The 20,406-nt window shown below is 45.2% G+C and overlaps 1 protein-coding gene across 4 annotated transcripts; it reads right to left on the bottom strand.

The window, feature by feature from the left end:
- Positions 1-1,791: 1,791 nt before the first annotated feature.
- Positions 1,792-4,158, bottom strand: AIF1 (allograft inflammatory factor 1). Of its 4 annotated transcripts, none has more exons than XM_086705898.1 (6): positions 3,704-4,124; positions 3,465-3,526; positions 3,302-3,368; positions 2,892-3,030; positions 2,547-2,709; positions 1,792-1,998 (listed from the first exon to the last, which is right to left on the bottom strand). In XM_086705898.1, exons 2-6 carry the CDS (start codon positions 3,476-3,478, stop codon positions 1,914-1,916), a joined length of 468 nt encoding a protein of 155 aa, XP_086562024.1. In that variant the 5' UTR covers positions 3,479-3,526; positions 3,704-4,124; the 3' UTR covers positions 1,792-1,913. The 4 variants fall into 4 exon arrangements, with proteins under 4 accessions (XP_086562024.1, XP_025772975.1, XP_025772974.1 ...); XM_025917190.2 differs by having other exon boundaries at positions 2,892-2,933; positions 3,704-4,111; XM_025917189.2 differs by lacking the exon at positions 3,302-3,368 and having other exon boundaries at positions 3,704-4,158.
- Positions 4,159-20,406: the final 16,248 nt, after the last annotated feature.

The following is a 20,406-nucleotide window of genomic DNA, read 5'->3' as shown; positions in this document are numbered from 1 at the left end:
AGTCTGAGGTATGAATATAACCCAATTTATTTATCCTGGGTGAACGAATTATTTAAGCTCTAGATCCTTTGTATCCTCCCTAGTATCACCAGGGTTGTTGCAAAGATTAAGAGAATTAATATATGGAAAGCATTTAGGCTGGTATCTCACATATAGTAGGTGCTCAATAAAGTTAGCTATTGATTTCATTATATTCGGATATGTTATTCAACTTGAAATGACCTCTTCCTCATCTGAAGTCCCATACAGTTGTTACTGTAGCGCTCTTTAGGAGGCCAACCTGGCTTCACCATTGGGAAGAGCCAACAGTCTGTCCTCAGTACCTGAAACGAGCTGGGCTAATTGGATTACCTCTTCCCGGAAAGTCAGGAAATCAGAAGTAGTAGCCAGTAACTGGGAGTTGCTAAGTTAACTCATCTGGACACGTTGTGTTACACAAACTGGTCTGGATCACCCGGCAGAAGAACCAAGCGGCACTCGGAGATCTTGGAAGGAAGGAGGCTTATTTACTACGGTGGGCTCAGAGGAGATCATTCTCCAGAGGTCTGAGCACAGAACATTAACAGAGGGGACAATTTATAGTCTGTTACTTCCGCGTTCCTCATTATTAGTAATTTGGCGCCTGAGGCAAGCAGGGTGGGAAGAAGAACCCGGAAGGGAAGTCTTCAGTCAGGGACTGAAATTCCCTGATCAGTCCTGTCAGCCATCATATAACAGATTTTTCCCTATCAGTTGGAGGAAAGGTCCAGTGATAGCCTCACTGAAGGCTCAGGAACTCTGAGGTTCCTGCCTTTCCTGGGACTGGCTTTTTAATCCTTTCTGCTACCCAGGGATTCAGTATCCCCTGTATCTGTTCTCAATAACCTCTTAATAGAAGCCCCCTTTCCCTTTATTAAACTTAGTTTCTGCAGGTTGTTCCCCAAAAGGACCTCAGTGACTAATTTAACATTTAAATTATCAGTTGGTTAAACCTCTGACTTTGGCTCAGGTCATGATCTCACAGTTTGTGGGTTTGAGCCCCATGTAGGGCTCTGTGCTGACAGGTCACAGCCTGGAGCCTGCTTCACATTCTGTGTCTCCCTCTCTCTCTGCAACACCACCCCCCCCACTCATGCTCTCTCTCTGTCTCCTTCTCTCAAAAATAAATAAACATCTTTTAAAAATTTACAAAGACTGGTAATGGAGAATATCAGTTCAAGGTAATCATTGCTCGAGATGACTGCTGGCTCAGTCAATAGAGAATGTGACTCTTGATCTCGGGGTTGTGAGTTGGAGCCCTATGTTGGGTGTAGAAGTTACTTAAAAAAAATAAAATCTTAAAAAAAAAAAAAAAGTTAATCCTTGCTCTTCCTTGTGGACCTGAGTGATTTTTTGTTTGTTTGTTTGCACATGTCTTTTTGTTCCATCTAAATTCCTTGAGATCAGGGCTATCATATATCTGGAATCTCCCTTGGAGTACAAAACCATCTGCTGTGGTTGACACTTTATAAAATTGTGGAAGGAGGGGCCCCTAGGTGGCTGGGTCAGTTAAGCCTCTGACTTGGGCTCAGGTCATCATCTCATTGTTTGTGAGTTTGAGCCCTGTGTGAGGCTCTGCACTGACAGCTTCAGATTCTCTGTCCTCCTATCTCTCTCTGCCCCTCCCCCCCTCAAAAATAAATAAACATTTAAAACAAAATCATGGATGGATTGTTCATTTGGGCAAATCCTCGCTGCCCTTCCCTCAAAGGGCCTCACTTCTCCCTAAACCCAGGATAAAATTCCCCCCAAACGGAGACCGAGCTGACTTGATCTGGAGAAGGAGGATAGTTTATTTTATTTAGTGTAACTGTGGCTCACAATTCTGTGTTCATTTTCCATGCTGGGGGTGATTAGGAACCCCATCAATCCCACCACATCTCCCCTACCATAAATCAGGGCAATTCAGAGATATTTCTCTTGGCTGGGGGACCTGCTGGCTTCTCCTGTTCTCTTGCTTTCTCCTCGTACATCAGGATCCTGGTTGAGATGGGAAAAGACAGAGGGATCAGGAGATAGCCTTCTCAAGAGAATACGTTTTAGGCTACTGTGAAAGTCTGGAAGGGGCACCTGGGTGTCTCAGTCCGTTGGGCAGCCAACTTTGGCTCAGGTCATGATCTCACAGCTCATGAGTTCGAGCCCCACATAGGGCTCTGTGCTGACAGCTCAGAGCCTGGAGCCTGTTTCAGATTCTGTCTCCATCTCTCTGCCCCTCCCCTGCTTGAGCTCTGTCTATCTGTCTCTCTCTCTTTCTCAAATATAAAAAATAAAAAACATTAAAAAAAAACCTTTTAAGAAAGTCTGGAAGAGGATGGGGGTTGTTATGGTGGGAGGAAGAGGAAGGAAAGTGGAGATGGGAGAGCTTGGGGCTGTGGGGACTAGAACAAGGGGTAGGGATAGGAACTTGGAAGGATCCCTCAAAGAAGGGAAGAAATGGATGCTGAGTAATGTGTAGGTGAGCCTGGGGAGGGGGATAGGGGTGAGGGGAAAACAGGTAAGTATAGGAGAGGTTGGAACAGGACCCTCACATTTTTAGGATGGCAGATCTCTTTCCCAACATCATCTTGAGAAAGTCAGAGTAGCTGAAAGTCTCCCCAGAGCCGCTGGACACCTCCCTGATTAGTTTCTTCAGCTCCAGGTGGGTCTTGGGGACCCCGAGTTTTTCCAGCATTCGCTTCAGGGACATGATATCTAGAGGCAGAGGATGGGGGTGAGAGGAGAGGAGCCTCTGTCTCTCTCTGTCCTCACCTTCACATTCCCATTCTCCTCCCTCCTACTCTGGTAGCTGGGCCCTCTCCCAAACCACTAAGAACTGCAGGAGACACCTCCCTCTTCCTGGGTCTGCACACTTCCCCAGATCACTCTTTTCTCACCGATATCTCCGTTTCCATTCAGGTCAAACTCCATGTATTTCTCTGGGTGAGGGGAGAAAGCAGATAGGGTCAGCGCTGGCTGGAGGGTCCTCGGGAGGGGGCACGGCAGGGGATTGAGAAAGGGGTTGCTAACCAAGCCCTAGGTGGGGAAGATGTGAAAGGAGGAGGTAGGGCAGCCTGAGGAAGTGCGGGTCGGGTAGAGGGGCCCTGTTAAAGTGTAGGGAAACAGAGAGGGTGCTGGGCAGGGCAGCCCAAGGAAAGGGACGGCAACTAGGGGGGCAATAGGGGCAGCCTCCCTTCTTCCCACCACAAATGTAGATTTTGTGTCTCTGCTGTCCCTTCTCTGTCCTTGGGGAAATCCTGCCCTCCTCACTCCCCCCCCTCCCTCCCCCCGACAGTTTTCCCCTCACTCTTGAAGGCTTCCAGTTTGGACAGCAGATCCTCATCACTGCTATATTTGGGATCATCCAGGAATTGCTGTTGGGGGGGGGGGTGGGAAACAAGAGGCAGGATAGGTCCCCTGGTCCAGGGTTCCCTTCCCACAGGCCCTGCCCCCTTAGATCTTCCTTTTACCTTGTTGATTTCATCCAGTCTGTCTTCCTGCTGGGCCTTCAGCAGCCCGAAGGCTTTTCCTCCTGAGGGGGCACAAAGGTTAATGCTTCCTTACCTCTCATTCCTCTTCTTACCCCCACACCCGCCCAGGGCCATCACATTTCTGCCTTCCTAGGCCTGCTCACCACCCCCTAGCCCCCGCCCAGGTCTGTCCATCTCTTTACTCTCATTTTAGGCTCTGCCAATTCTACCTTCCCTACCTTGTAAATCTCTGGTGTGGCTCATAGCTCAGCAGCTGCTGGAGAGGCCGGTGGACTGGTGGGTACAGACTAAGCTGGTGCCCTCTCTGTCTCCTCTCCCATCAGCCTCTTCTGAGGCCTCCCTCCCAGACTTCCCCTTTCCCCTTATTTGCTTTTCCTCTAGTCCCAGGCTTCACTTCCCCATCAGCTTTTGCTGACAAGAGCACCCCAGAAGGAAGGGGGGGGGGGTGCTGCAGGATGGAGAAGAGAAAATAGCATTCTCCCAAATTCCTCTTAAGGAGAGCCCAGTGTGTGCATGAAAGAAAGAAGCCTTGGGGGCGCCTGGGTGGCTCAGTCTGTTAACTCTCGGACTTTGGCTCCGGTCATGGTCTCCCAGGTTCGTGAGTACAGCCCTGCATCGGGTTCTGTGCTGATAGCTTGGAGCCTGGAGCCTGCTTCAGATTCTCTCTCTCTCTCTCTCTCTCTCTCTCTCTCTCTCTCTGACCACCAACGCTCATACTCTCTCTCTCTCTCTCAAAAATAAATCTTAAAAAAGAAGAATAAGAAAGGAAAGAAACCACTGGAAGTATGGCGGTACGGAGGGACGGAGGAGTATTTATTCTCAGGAACAAATGGTCTTTGAACAGGTCCAGAGGGTCAGGTAACCCTCAAGGCTTGCATTTTCTCAGGTTTCATGAGTCTGGGTATGCAGGTTTGGATAGACAGCTGAGGAAGGGCTGACTGAATTTTTCTAGGCCATGAATGGGAGAAAAATCTGAAGTCCACTGGCACATCTGGGAGGAATGCAAGATGTGAGGGATCAGAAAGGGAGAGAAGCTTCACTCTCTGGTCTGGCAGTTCCACGGAGGCACTTGGAAATGTGGAAATGTCTAACAAAAGAGTTTTTTTTTTTAAATCTTTATCATTTATTTTTGAAAGACAGAGACAGACAGACAGACAGACAAAGCTTGAGTGGGGGAATGTCAGAGAGAGAGGGAGACACAGAATCTGAAACAGACTCCAGGCTCCAAGCTGTCAGCACAGAGCCCCACGCGGGGCTTGAACCCACAGACCACAAGATCATGACCTGAGCCGAAGTTGGACGCTTAACTGACTGAGCCACCCAGGTGCCCCCAAATGAGTTTTATTTGTTCACTTTAGGATGTGCACTGTAACCCACTCATCTTATCTCCTTTGAAATATTTAGTGAAATCTACAGAGCTCAGGAATTTGAGAATTTAAGTGGATTCTTTGGAGGAACTGAAAGTGTTACTGAGAGAGACAGCATTTGTAGACACAAGAGCCAGGAGGTGAAGCCAACATTAGGGATGTGTGTGTGCGTGTGGGGGGATGCCAGTCACCGTGGGTTCAAGAGAGTGGATAAGTAACCTCTAATAAATGTCTTCACTACATATATATGCTTTCCTTTTTTTGCTGTATGGGTAGTTGCTTCTAGGGGAGGGGAGGATAGTGCATTCCCCTCACTGAGACATTTTGTTCAAACTCCCCACCCAGAGCTCTACCCACCCTGCCCCAGCATTGATGGAGACACCTTTCCTTCTCCTCTTCCTTCCACCTTATTTCCCTTTCTGCAGCCGGGAGTATTTACTTCTCACTGCCCTCTCCCTGACCCATGCAGGTCAGGGGAGATGCTGGGGTGAACTCTGACTTTTTGACTTCCCTTTATTGCACCTGCCTCTAACCCTTCAGAGAAAGCTGCAACCCTGCACTCAGGTCTCAGCGCCTAGTGGGGGGAATTCATTTCCTTATTCATACATTTATTCAACAAATATTTATCAAGTACTTACTATATGCTAGCTCAGTGAACCAAACAAATGTCAGTTCTTGTCCTCATGGACAGTGTAATTGCGGCAGACAGACAATAAAAATAAATATATTAGGGGACCTGAGTGACTCAGTAGGTTAAGCATCCGACTTCGGCTCAGGTCATGGTCTCGTGGTTAGTGAATTTGAGCCCCGCATCAGGCTCTGTGCTGACAGTTCAGAGCCTGGAGCCTGCTTTGGTTCTGTGTCTCCCTCTCTGTCTCTGCCCCTCCCCTGCTCGTGCTCTATCTCAGTCTCTCAAAAATAAATAAGCTTAAAAAAATTTAAAAATAAATAATTAAATATATTAGAGGCATCTGGCTGGCTCAGTCAGTGGAGAATGTGACTCTTGATCTCCGGCTTGTGAGTTTGAGCCCCATGTTGGGTATAGAGATTACCTAAAAATAAAAAATTTTAGAAATGATAATCATTAAAGGTGGCAGGAACCTACGCAGAAAAACAAAGTAGGGAAGGGGGACAGGAAGTGCTGTGGTGGACTGTAGTATTAAATAGGGTGATCAGGAAGGCTTCTCTGAGAAAATGGTATTTGAGCAAAGATTTCAAGGAGCTATGGAAATAAGCCCTGTGGCTATATGGGAGAGGAGCATTTCAGGCAGAGGGCACAGCAAGTGCAAAGGTCCTGAGGTGAGAATATGTCTGGCTATCTGGAGTATTCGTGAAGCAGCAGGATGGCCAGTGTAGCTGGAGCCAGGTGTGTGAGGGGAGACGGCCAGATTGTGTAGGGCTTTATAGGCCATTGGGAAGACTCTGGTCTGTATTTAGGGTGTGACTGCCTTCTAGACTGTTCTTTCCATCAAGGATGGTTTAGCAGACTACCACAGTGGGATAGAGCTTAGATGCTCAGAGAAATGTCTGGGGATAAAGTGTCCCTGCTCTGACGTGGGACAAAAGTGAAGAGAAAGACTCTTTTGAAGGGCAAAAGGGTAGAGAACAAATCCCAGCCAGCACACAGCTGTGGGGAAAGCCTGTGAAGAACAGACATGCAAGAAGACATCTCCCACCCCAACTCAGGGCGCTGCCCTCTCAACTGCAGAGAAGACTAGCTCATAGTAGGTAGGGGTAAAGGGAAGGTGGGGCTTCTGGGCACAGGTGGGAAATAGCTGTAGGGGTGCATTTAGGGGCCTGCTGCAAGGAATTCACGAGAACTTGGACATAGGGGAAGTAGATAGCTCTCTGACAGGCTGCAAGATCTAGAACTGAGCTGAGATGTGCAGAATCCCCTTAAGATAGTGGCTCTCAGTGAGTGGCCCTTCCACCAGCATTAACATAGAAGCAAGTTAGAAATGCCCCTTGTTGGGCCTCAGCGCAGACCTACTGAATCAGAAACAGTGGGGAGTGGTCCTAACACACTAGCTTTTTAACAAGTGCCTCGGGTGATGCTGATACACCCTCAAGAGAGCCACTGCCCCAAAGCAACAGAGGTGCCCAAGCCTGCAAGGCTTGCTGAACCCAGACTGGAGGTGTCAACTTAGCTTAAGCTTGGTTTAGAGGTCAGCCTTGGAGGAAGAAAAAAAGGAGGAGTCACTGAGGCCAGAGTGTCCAGCCAAGGAGTCAGGGAGATGATGCTGAGCTGGCTCAGGAAATGACCCATTAGATGGGGCACCTGGGTGGCTCAGTCAGTTCAGCCCCGACTTAGGCTCAGGTCATGATCTCACAGTTCGTGGGTTCGAGTCCTGTGTTGGGCTCTGTGCTGACAGCTCAGAGCCTGGAGCCTGCTTTGGATTCTGTGTCTCCCTCTCTCTCTGTCCCTCCCCTGCTCGTGTGCACGCTCTCTCTCTCTCTCTCTCTCTCTCTCAAAAATAAGTAAACATAAAAAAATTAAAAAAAAAAAGAAACGACCCACTAGAACCCCATGAGAACCCCATGAAATTAGAATCCCATATGAAAGTAGCACTGTGTTGCTAAGGGCCCTTGTTATGATTCCGTGCTCTCCTGGGTAACTGCTGCTTAGAATTAGGCTCCACAGAGTGTGCTTACAGGACAAAAAATATACTGGCCAGAAAACTTGTCTGTGTGTGTGTGTGTGCTGGAAGTCTTCTGTTTGCCCCTCCGCTCTCCCTCTCCCACACTGCTCTCTGCCCCAGGAAACTGACCTGTACAGACCACACCAAGGGCACCTCTGGCTTCTAGCCAGTTTTGGCTGATGGAGAACCTGGCACATTACATGTATTGCCTTGTCAAAAACCACATCACAGTTTAAAGTTCTTTGTAAGTTTATTTATTTAATTTAATTTAATTTTTAATGTTAATTTATTTTTGAGACTGTGCGAGAGACGGAGTGCAAGCAGTGGAGGGGTTGAGAGAGGGAGACACAGAATCCGAAGCAGGCTCCAAGCTCCGAGCTGTCAGCACAGAGCCCAATGCGGGGCTCCAACTCACAAACCGCAAGATCATGACCTGAGACAAAGTCGGACACTTAACTGACTGAGCCACTTAGGCGCCCATATTTATTTACTTTTTAAAAGTTTATTTAAGTAATCTCTACACCCATTTGCGGCTCAAACTCATGACCCCAACTTCAAAACTCCCATATTCTACCGACTGAACCGGCTAGGCACCTCCACAGTTTAAAGTTCTTATTTAAGGGGCGCCTGGGTGGCTCAGCTGGTTAAGCGTCCCAACTCTTGATTTTGGCTCAGGTCATGATCATGGTTTGTGAGTTCAAGCCCCACGATGTGCTCTGTGCTGACAGCTCAGAGCCTGGAGAGCCTGCTTCGGATTCTGTGTCTCCTTTCTCTGCCTCTCCCCCGCTCATGCTCTCTTTCTCTCTCTCTCTCTCTCAAAAATAAATAAACATTAAAAACATATTTTCAAATAAATAAAAAACAAATGTCTTGTCTTTTAGGGGTGCATGGGTGGCTCAGTCACTTGAGCTTCCAACTCTTGATTTTGGCCCAGGTCCTGACCCCAGAGTTGTGAGATCTAACCCTGCATGGGGCTCTGCACTGAGTGTGGACTTTGCTTAAGATTCTCTCTCTCCCTGTCCGTCACTTCCATTCACTTGCTCTCTCTCTAAAAATAATAAGGGGCGCCTGGGTGGCTTGGTTGGTTAAGCATCCAACTTCGGCTCAGGTCATGATCTCACAGTTCATGAGTTCAAGCCCTGCGTCTGGCTCTATGCTGACAGCCCAGAGCCCAGAGCCTGAAGCCTGCTTGGAATTCTGTGTCTCCCTTTCTCTCTGCCCCTCCCCTGCTCACACTCTGTCTCTCCCTCTCAAAAAATAAATAAACATTTGGGGCGCCTGGGTGGCTCAGTCGGTTAAGCGGCCAACTTCGGCTCAGTCATGATCTCGTGGTCCGTGAGTTCGAGCCCCGCATCGGTCTCTGTGCTGACAGCTCAGAGCCTGGAGCCTGTTTCAGATTCTGTGTCTCCCTCTCTCCGACCCTCCCCTGTTCATGTTCTGTCTCTCCCTGTCTCAAAAATAAATAAAACGTTAAAAAAAATTTTTTTTAAATAAAGAAACATTTAAAAAAATTAAAGACAAGCACTTTTGTTAAAAATAAACAAACATAAAAATTAAAAAATTACAAATGTCTTTTATTTAATGTGGCAGTAAATAACTGCATGATTTATCCTATTGCAACTTTTTATTTTTTTTATTAAAAATTAAAAAAAAATGTTTATTTATTTTGAGAGAGAGAGAGACAGAGCCTGAGCAAGGGAGGGGCAGAGAGAGAGGGAGACACAGAATCTGAAGTAGGATCCAGGCTCCGAGCTGTCAACACAGAGCCAGACGTGGGACTCCAACTCATGGACTGTGAGATCATGGCCTGAGCCAAAGTTGGACACTTAAGTGACAGAGCCACCCAGGCACCCCGATTGCAAATTTTAAAAAAGTGTTTATTTTGAGAGAGAAAGAGAGTGGGGGGAGGAGCAGAGAGAGAGGGAGAGAGAGAATTGCCTGCAGGCTCCGCACTGTCAGCGCAGAGCCCAACTCGGTGCTTGAACTCAGGAACTTTGAGATTATGACCTTACCCAGAATCAAGAGTCAGACACTTAACCGACTGAGCCACCCAGATGCCCCACAACTTTTATTTTTGAAGATTTTATTTATTTATTTATTTATTTATTTATTTATTTATTTATTTTTAGTAATCTCTAACCCAAGGTGGGGCTTGAATTCACAATCCAGAGATCAAGAGTCACATGCTCATCCACCTGATCCAGCCAGGCGCCCCTCTATTGCAACTTTTAATTAATATTTTTGTAACTATAATGGGTTTACTTTGTTATATATTTTTTATTTTATGCTTTACCAGAATGCCAAAGACATCTGCGGTACAAAATGAGTTAGAATCTCTGCCGTAATCTTTTTCTTCCCTCATTCCTTTGAACCTGGGGTGGTAATATCCCTTGTGATTCCCCTCTACCCCACTCACAGCTTTGTAAATAAATGAGCTCCTCAACCTAATTTGAGGGTGCTGTTTCCTGTGTTCCCCCAGACTCTGACTGATGCCATGCGCACACGTCTGTATGGAGGGAGTGTGAGGGTCTGGGGAGAAATGGATTTCTGCATCTCTGTTTCTCACTGTCAATGGGTAAAAGGGTTTCCTGGCGTGTGCACCAGACCCAGGGGCTTAACAAGATGCTCTCCTTGAAGCCAGGTGAAAACCTCGGCCTTACTGAAAGCCTTTTCTTTTCTAAAAAGCCTCCTTGTAGGACTTTGAGGGGAGCACAGCAGCAGTTTACTCCTAAATTTCACCTCTTGTCTCCTGGAAACCATACAGAGCGATAAGGAGATTGGTGTCTCACACACTCACACACACACACACACACACACACACACACACACACACACTACATTTTCACTGAAACTAGGACACCCGACACACCTACAGACTCCAAATTATGAGTACGTGTGCCCAAATTCCACACTGAAAAGGCAGAGGCAGTCCCCAGCAACGTGTCAGGGAAGATTAGGGAGAGAAGGAGGGTCCAAGTGACAGCTCTGAAAAAAACAAATACTCCTTCCTGGGAGGAAGGCCGTCATCCGGAGAAGGAAAACCTGAGCGCAGGGCTGATTAAATGGACTCGAGTATTGGTAAAAGGTGGAGAGAGAATGTTTTAAAGGAGGGAGAATGTCAGCTCCTGCGCTGACCGTGCGGACGGAGCCCGCTTGGGATTTTCTCTCTGCCTCTCTGCCCCTCCCCTGCTCTCTCGCTCACAAGTGTGTTCTTTCTCTCTCTCTCAGTATAAATAAATAAACATTTTAAAAATAAATAAAAATAACTAAGTGGCCGAAGGGACCCAGAGGTGGCAGATATCAGAAAGTGCCAGCAAAATTCTTTTATTTTTTAAAATTTATTTAAAGTTTATTTATTTATTTAGGGGGAGAGAGAGAGCGAGAGAGAGCAAGAGAGAGAAAGTGGGGAAGGGACAGAGAGATAGGGAGAGGGAGAATCCCAAGCAGGCTCAGAACCATCAGGGCAGAGCCCGACAAGGGGCTTGAACTCCCAAACCACGAGTTCATGACCTAAGCCGAAGTCGGACACCGAACCGACTGTGCCCCCAAATTCTCCTTAATGTTAACTGCATCACCCAAACATTATGCACACTTGGGTGATGACGGCCTGTGAGGCCTCCTGGGAAATAAAGAAGCGTCAGGTTGGGGGTAAACACTTGCTTAACTAGGAGACTCTCTCAGATGCAGAGAAGGTAGTGGCCGTATAGGAGTGCCAAATTAAAAAAATTTTTTTTTAAGTTTATTTATTTATTTTGAGAGAGACAGAGACAGCGTGAGTAGGGGAGGGGCAGAGAGAGAGAGAGAGAGAGAGAGAGAGAGAGAGAATCCCAAGCAGGCTCCACACTGGCAGCACAGAGCCTGAGGCAGGGTTCAACCTCAGGAAACTCTGAGATCACAACCTGAGCCGAAACTGAAACTGAGACTCAGTAGCTTGACTGACCGAGCCACCGAGGCGCCCTAGGGGTGCCAAATTTTAAGGAAATAATCCACTGTTATGGCAAAAGTGGAGGAGCCCTTGAACTTGTAAATCTGGAAATCCATCTTGGACCCTCTCCTCACCCCCCCTCACAAGGCACTCCTGCCAACAGTTGAGAAAACTCAATCTCATTTAAATATGAGTGACGAAAAGAAATGAACATTTGAAGAAAAAAAAAAGCACCTGGCTGGCTCAGTTGGTAGAGCATGACTCTTGAACTCAGGGTCCTGAGTTCAAGTCCCACATTGGACATACAGTTTCTTTAGAAAAAGAAAAAGGAAAAAAAAGAAAAAAGAAAAAGAAATGAACAAAGACTGTATTCCATTAGCTATGAGAAAAAAGGTAAAAAAAGAGCAACACAATTTACTGACAGATGACAACGCACCAGAAATACATGGCCAAAACCTCGTGGAAATTGTAACCCAAAATTCCATCATGAATTGAAACACAACAAAACTTGGTGTAGCCTTTTAGCAGTGAAGGAAGGACACACATCAGAAATACAAGTACTCGGAGAACAGATGATAGATAACAAGAGGGTATGAATGCGAACAGGAAGAAAGACGCAGAAGAAAAATACAAAACTATTTCAAAAGTGAACACTAGGGTGACTTAGTGGCTCAGTGGGTTGAGCGTCGGACTTCAGCTCAGGTCAAGATCTCGCAGTCAGTGAGTTGGAGCCTGTTGTTGGGCTCTGTGCTGACAGCTCAGAGCCTGGAGCCTGCTTCAGATTCTGTGTCTCCCCCTCTCTCTAACCCTCCCCCACTGGTGCTCTCTCTCACTCTGTCTCTCAAAAATCAATGTTAAAAAAAGTAAAAACAAAAGTGAACACTAAATTTCATGGGAGAATAAAGACATACATTCATAATTGTTTTTTTTTTTAATTTTTTTAATGTTTACTTATTTTTGAGACAGAGAGACAGAGCATGAACAGGGGAGGGTCAGAGAGAGGGAGACACAGAATCCAAAGAAGGCTCCAGACTCTGAGCTGTCAGCACAGAGCCCGACACAGGACTCGAACCCACGGGCTGTGAGATCATGACCTGAGTCAAAGTCGAACGCTTAACCAACTGAGCACCCAGGTGCCCATAATTTTAAAAATCATAAATGACTTGTGAAATGGGTTTTTTCCTGCTTATAGAATTTGAGTAGTTATCATGAACAAAATCTGTCAACCGCTTTTATTGTATTGACTGCGATGGTCAGATGGATTTTCCTCCTTAATCTCTTAATGCAATGAATTGCATGAACAGAATTAGAAATTGCATGAATAGTGAATTACTTTCCTAGGATAAACACTGGTTAGGTTGTTTTGTATTATTTATTCAATTTTGGTTTAGGTTTTTAAATATTTTTATTAAGTTCTTTTTTTTCTTGCATCTATATTCATGAGTGAAATTGTTTTATAATTTTACTTTCTCAATTTGCCCTTGCCTGGCTTTTGTATGAAGATTACATTAATCTCATGAATTAAGTTGAGAAACTTTTCCTGTTTCCTGACAGCTAGAATAATTTTTATATGACTGGAATGATCTCTGGTTTGGAAGTTTCATAACTATCTGGGTTTGGTGATTTTTTTTTGATGGCCAAATTTTTTTTCTAAGTTTATTTAAGTAATCTCTACATTCAACATGGGGCTCGAACTCATGACCCCAAGATTAAGAATCACATGCTCTTCTGACTGAGCCAGCCAGGCACCCCACTGGTGGCTAAATTTTTTTTTTATAAAGTTTTTATTTATTATTTATTTATTTTGAAAGAGAGAGAGAGAGCGCAAATGTGGAAAGGGCAGAGAGAGAGGGAAAGAGAATCCCAAGCAGGCTTGGTCTTGTCATCTTGGGGCCTGATGCAGGGCTTGGGCTCAAACCCACAAACTGTGATATCATGACCTGACCCGAAATCAAGAGTCACACTTAAGTGACTGAGCCACAAAGGCACCCCTGGTCAGAGATTTTTTTAATATTAGTAGCCTTTGTAAATATATATATTTTTTCTGCTCTATTTTTTCTTTTCTTTTCTTTTTTTAAATGTTCGTTTTATTTTTGAGAGGGGTGGCAGAGGGGCAGAGAGAGAGGGAAACCAAGAATTCAGAGCAGGCTCTGTGCTGTTAGCACAGAGCCCGACCAGGGCTCGAACCCATGAACCGTGAGATCATGACCCGAGCAGGAGTCGGATGCTCAATCCACTGAGCAACCCAGGCACCCCTCTATTTTCTTCTATATTTCATTAATTTTTTTTAAATTTTTTAACGTTTATTTATTTTTGAGACAGAGAGAGACAGAGCATGAACGGGGGAGGGGCAGAGAGAGAGGGAGACACAGAATCGGAAGCAGGCTCCAGGCTCTGAGCCATCAGCCCAGAGCCCGACGCGGGGCTCGAACTCACGGACCGCGAGATCGTGACCTGAGCTGAAGTCGGACGCTTAACCGACTGAGCCACCCAGGCGCCCCTATATTTCATTAATTTTTAAAAATTTTTATTTGAAGGCAAACCATAAGAGACTCTTAAATACTGAGAATAAACTGAGGGTTGATGGGGGGTAGTGGAGGAGGGGAAAGTGGGTGATGGTTATTGAGGAAGGCACCTGTCGGGATGAACACTGGGTGTTGTATGGAGACCAATTTGACAATAAATTTCATATTAAAATTTTTTTTTATTTGAGAGAGACTGTGAGTGGGGGCCGGGGTAGAGGGAGAGAGAGAATCCTAAGCAACTGTGGGCTCAATTTCTATCTCACGAGTGTGAGATCACTACCTGAGCCAAAATCAGTTGCTTAAGCAACTGAGCCACCCAGGCTCCCCTATTTCATTAATTTCTAAAAGTATCTTTATTATTTTCTTTCTTAATTTTTTAGGATTGTTCTGTGCTCTTTTTCTAATTTCTTGAAATACCTGTCCAATTCAATGACTTTCGAATTTTCCTTCCTAATATACACATTTATTTTTTTCATGAATTGTTCTAGCTACATTCCATAGTTTAGACAGGCAGTGTTTTCACTGTCATTCAGTTCAAAATATTTTATTTTAATTTTTTTAAAGTTTATTTATTTTGAGAGAGAGAGACAGAGAGAGAGGGAGAAAACAAGTGGGGGAGGGGCAGAGAAAGGGAGAGACAGAATCCCAAGGAAGCTCCATGCTGTCAACATAAAGCAGGATGTGGGGCTCAAAACCAGGAACCTTGAGATCATGTCAAGATCAAGAATCAGACACTTAAATGACTCAGCCACCCAGGTGCCCCCAGTTCAAATATTTTAAATTCTATTATAATATCTTGTTTAACATTTTCATTACAGGTAGATTCTAAAGTTTAAAAGTACATTAAAAAACATTTAAAAAAATTTCCAAGCATATAATAAATATTCTTTGTTATTGTTCTTAAATTGTCATGGCTTTTGGGCAGCAATTGTGGTTTATATGATTTTGATTCTTTTTTTTCTAAGTGTCTATGTTGTACCTGAAGAAAAAAATACATATTTTCTAGTTTTTCTAGGATCCTACATATTTCTTCTAGATCAAGCTTGTTAACTATCCAGTTTCACTCTTCTGTGTTGTTAGTAATTATTTGCCTGTTTGATTTGTCAGTTTCTGATGGACGTGAGTTAAAGTTTTCCTTTAATATTGTAGGTTAATTTTTTTTTTTTTTTAAGAACCTTGTACTGAGAATCTGAGGGCATCTGGGAGTGGTCCCAGCCAGTCTGGTGGAGTCAGGGAATGCTTTTTGGTAGAGGTAGCAATGGGTCCCCAGAGGAAAAAAGGTGAGTGCGTTGCCAGCTTTGGCTCATTCCCCCACCCAGAGAGAAATGGGGGGGAAGAGAGTGAGATGGGTGGGGGAAAGAGATGTGCTGGAAGATGGGGAAACAGAAAGAATATAGAGAGAAATGGGGGAAGAGAGAGACAGGACTGGAGAGATAGGTACCTGGCACATGGTAGGCACTCACCAAATATTGGCTGAATGAATGAATTAGTGAATAAGCAAATGTATGTGTGTAGGGGTGAGGGGGGCTGGGTAAAGATGTGTAGAGAGATATAGGGTGTGGATAGAGAGATAGGGAAGAAACAAGTTATACGAATAAAGATAGTGAGAAGAAGGAGTTGTGGACACAGATGTGGGAGATACAAGAGAAGGGGAGAGGTGAAGAAAGACATAGGGAAGATGAAGACAGAATGTCTGGCGTGTGGACGGAACTCAGTAAAAGCGTTGTTGAATGGATGGTTGAGCCTCCACGCTTGGAGAGGGAGGTGTGGAATGGATATTGAGAAGAAACCACACTGTCCATTAGAGAAGCAATTGTACTAGTTTCGTACTGAGGTAACGAGGGCCTTGACTAGCAGTGAGAATTAAGAGGTGGGAAAATACCCAAGATATTTCAGAGGCAGAATGGACAGGATTTGGAGATGGATAGGATCGGGGAACTGAGGGAGAAAGTAGAAAAACACAAATCCCAGGTTTTTTTTTTTTTATGTTTAATTACTAATTTTTGAGAGACAGCACAAGCCAGGGAGGGGCAGAGAGAGAGAGAGAGAGAGACAGAATCCCAAGCAGGCTCCAGACTCTGAGCTGTCAGCATGCAGCCCGACGTGGGGCTTGAACCCACAAACTGTGAGATCATGACCTGGGCCGAAGTCGGACGTTCAACTGACTGAGCCACCCAGGCGCCCATATAAATCCCACGTTTTTACCTTAAGTGATGGGGTGGACTGTGTTTCCATTCATCGAGATGGGGAATATAGGAAGCTGACCCAGTTTGGGTGGACACGGATGATTTTGAAATGCCTGTGAAACACTCTGGAGGAGATATCTAGAGGGCAGGTAGATATTCTGGACTCAGGTGTCAAGAAAGAGGCCTAAGGGGCACCTGGGTGGCTCAGTCGGTTAGGCGTCCAACTTTGGCTCAGGTCATGATCTCACGGTTTGTGAGTTCGAGCCCCGCATCGGGCTCTGTGCTGACAGCTCAGAGCCTGGAACCTGCCTTGGATTCTGTGTCTCCATCTCTCTCTGCCCCTCCCCACTTGTGCTCTGTCTCTCTCTGTCTATCAAAAATAAATTTTAAACAATGAAAAAAAAAAGAGGCATGAGGTGAAGGTGTAGACGGAGATGGAGATACAGACTGGAGACTTGACAGGGAATAAGAAGTAGTAAAAACTGGCTATGTACAACAAGATTGCCTAGGTGAGCCCCATGGTAGATGCTCAAAATTTGTTGAATGAAAGTGAAAGAGAAAAAACTCAGAAGTCTCCAACAGCTGAATTGTGTGTGAAAGCACATGCATAGGCTACAGGAGTCTGGAGGGACTCAGGCCTGATCGATTTATGTCCCTGGGAAAGGAGAGGTAAGATTCCAACCATGGTAACATGATTTACGGTGTAGGCCATGTAGAATCAAGGTGGTGGTTGGAGTAGACAAGGTAGAGCAACTGTGAAATTAGTGTATTGAAAGATCATTTGCAAGACATATGAGAATGTTCATACAACCCAGTTGCACATCATTAGATGAGTGGATAAACTGTGGTACATCTGTATTATGGAATACCACTTGGCAATAAAAAGGAACAGGCTACTGGGGCACCGGGGTGACTCAGTCAGCTAAGCATCAGACTCTCTCTGTCTCTCTCTTTTTAACGTTTATTTATTTTCGAGAGACAGAGAGTGAGCGGGTGAGGGGCAGAGAGAGAGGGAGACACATAAGCCGAAGCAGGCTCCAGGCTCTGAGCTGTCAGCACAGAGCCTGATGTGGGACTCTAACCAAAGGACCACGAAATCATGACCTGAGCTGAAGTCAGATGCTTAACTGACAGAGCCACCCACATGCCCCAACATCAGACTCTTCATTTCAGCTCAGGTTTTGATCTCACGGTTTATGAGTTTGAGCCCCACATGGGACTATTCACTGACAGCGCGGAGCCTGCTTGGGATTCTCTGTCTCCTTTTCTCTCTGCCCCTCTCCTGCTCTCTTTCAAAAATGCATAAATAAGCATTAAAAAAAAAAAAAAACAACCAAGCTACTGATACATGCAACAATAAATGAATCTCACAGACATTATACAGAATGAAAGAAGCCATATGCAGGAGTGTGTACTATATGATTACACTTACATGAAGTTCAAGAATAGAGGCATAATATAGGGATATAAATCTACAAGGGTATAAATCAGTGGTTGGTTCTGGGAGGGGAGAGGGATTGACCGAAAAGAGACATGGGGGAATTTTCTGGGGTGATGGAAATGATCTGTATCTCATTTGCAATGTTGTTTACATGGATGTGTAGATTTGCCAGAGGATATCAAACTGTACATCTAAGATCTGTGCATTTTACTGCAAAGAATTACACCTCAATGTTTAGAAATACCATTTACATGGACATTGAGTCTCCCAGAGAGATAGTAGAGGCTGGAACAGAGAGGAAGCTAGAGAGTTAGGTGCCTGCTCTTGGTGAATGTGAAGGAGATTAGACAATGAGGGCAAGGAGACTGAAGGTGGTGAGGTCCGATGCAGGAACCTCAAGAGTAGCTGTGGTTAGAGGTTGAAAGTAGAACCTGGGGGCCACGAATTAGTTGAAAACCTTTAAAAAGACTTGGCCAGAGGAGAAGTCCACCACATCTCACCACTACCAACACAGGAAGGAACCCCAGGTGAGGTGGGGTGGCTGTGCTAGGATTCCAGAGTTCCTTCTGTGTCTTCACCTTTTTTCCTGCTCTGAGCTCTGAGTTATTTGTTAATTGGTCCTGGCCACCCTCAAGGCAGCCTAGAGTGAGGTGTTAAAGAAGCTGGATCATGGGGCGCCTGGGTGGCGCAGTCGGTTAAGCGTCCGACTTCAGCCAGGTCACGATCTCGCGGTCTGGGAGTTCGAGCCCCGCGTCGGGCTCTGGGCTGATGGCTCAGAGCCTGGAGCCTGTTTCCGATTCTGTGTCTCCCTCTCTCTCTGCCCCTCCCCCGTTCATGCTCTGTCTCTCTCTGTCCCAAAAATAAATAAACGTTGAAAAAAAAAATTAAAAAAAAAAAAAAAAAAAGAAGCTGGATCAGAGGGGTGCCTGGCTGGCTCAGTCAGTAAAGCATGGACTCTTGATCTTGGGGTTGTGAATTCAAGCCCCGTGTTGGGTATAGAGACTACTTAAAAATAAAATCTTTAAAAAAAAATTTGGTTTCAAATAAATAAATAAATAAATAAATAAATAAATAAATAAATAAGTAAGTAAGTTAGATCACAGATGTACATACATCCACTTCACAACTTCTTTATTCATTGGCTTTCCTCTTGAGTCCCTGGTAAAAGTATCTTTGAAAAATTCCATCCTTGTGCTGATTAGTGCATCAGTTCCTGTCCTGCAGGTTAAACTTCCTTAGAGAGTCTCAGAGTTATTGAAAAGGGTCCTTGAATCTACACTTCTACCAGGATTTATTGTAGATGGACTTAAAAAAAAAAATCCAAGTACAATCTTTGGAATCCACAACATTTTTGGATATTGGAAAGCTTAGGTACAGAAAAGAGGTAGAGAGAGCAAGATACCCTTGAGTTCAGGCAGAGCTTAACCATGGTCATCCTAGCCCCAGACTGGGGAGGGGCTAGGGACTAACATACACTGAGCATCCAGGACAGTGAAGTCTGGAAATTGACAGATGCTATTCACATTCACAGATGTGTAAGCAGGGGAACCAGGGCTCCAACTTAGGCTGACTTGACTTCAAAGCCGCATTGTCCTGAGACATGGAGCAGTGCCATGTGATTGAGCGTGTACTGTAGAAGTATGGAGTTTTATCTTCAGGCCAGTGGCGCTTCCCAGCCCTACAGCCCCAGTCCACTGGTGGTGATTTCTGCTCCCTCCTCAAGTTGCTTATCATCGTTGAGTAGAAGAAACCATTTCTTCCACATTGACTCTTTGGGGTGGAGATGGTCTGTTGATAGGATGAGGCAAGGTAAGGGACTGGACGGAAGCTGGAATTCAGGCCCTTTTGAGAAAAACCACTTCTGGGTGTCTCAGGACTCCCCAGGCTCCATGACCACCAGGGGGCAGCCCTTGCCTAGCCATGACACCTCAATTCCACGCCCTCAGGTTAGGGGCCCTGAAGAGGAAGTCAGTCTCCTGATGGAGAAAGATCGAGTCAGTCCTTCCCAGATTATGTGGCCTATGTTCTTGTGCAGGTGGTTCAGAGAGGTTAAATAATTTGCTCAAGATCATATAACTAGTTTGTTGGGGATTTTGCATTTGAACCCAGCCTGACTCTAAGCCAGCATTCTTAACCATGCGATTACTGTTTCCCCAAGACAAAACTCCAGATCACTGCAGGGAAGACTGGGAATTGCAATCCACGAATGTATTGTGAAACAGAGCTAGAAACAGGGACACAAAGGGAAGAAGATGTATTAATATAAAAGGAGCCAGAACTGTGGGGTGAGGGTTGTTAACCCTAACCTTAACCCTAACCCTTTGTGCCCATGTCTCATGAGGAGCATTGTATACGTAACCCTCCTTTTCTAGGTGCTGTGCTATCTCATTCGGTGTGTAATGCATTTACAAGAATCTGTGGTATATTCTTGTACCATTCCCTATATAACCCTGGAGTTATGAACTCAATGTCTTTCCTTCGTGTCTGTAAGAGTATTTTTCATGTAATGAGCACTTGGTAGTTTCTCAAGAAATGCTAGCTAAGTAGTGAATAAAATAATAAATGAGTCGGTTTACTGGTGGATGATAAGTGCTTGCAGAACACAATAGGGTAAAGCAGCCCTCAGCGAGAGGTATACTCCTTTAATGGAGACCTGAATACGAAAGAGTACAAATCTCTCCATCCCTTGCACTTGGCCAAACCACCCAAGTCCACACAATCTAAGTAAAACAGGTTGATTGCTATGCAAATGAACCTTCCAAACAAAGACCCTAGCAACCACCTGCTGCCACCACCAATCAGCTTGCTTCTCCTAATCCCCTCCATTATAGAATTTCT

Source organism: Puma concolor, chromosome B2 (genome assembly GCF_028749965.1).
Source record: "Puma concolor isolate L17-30 chromosome B2, mPumCon1.1.hap2, whole genome shotgun sequence".
NCBI lineage: Eukaryota > Metazoa > Chordata > Mammalia > Carnivora > Felidae > Puma > Puma concolor.
Note: the sequence above shows the minus strand (reverse complement) of the source record. Positions and strands in the feature narration are given on the sequence as shown.

What these genes read in the sequence shown, in the direction of transcription:
- AIF1 (XM_025917189.2), bottom strand. Translation starts at nt 3,728, where the DNA reads ATGAGCCACACCAGAGATTTACAAG. An exon ending in GACTGGATGAAATCAACAAG is followed by an intron (nt 3,031 to 3,464) that starts GTAAAAGGAAGA and finishes TTCCCCACCTAG; the next exon opens with GGCTTGGTTAGCAACCCCTT. An exon ending in GAATGGAAACGGAGATATCG is followed by an intron (nt 2,710 to 2,891) that starts GTGAGAAAAGAG and finishes CTCTGCCTCTAG; the next exon opens with ATATCATGTCCCTGAAGCGA.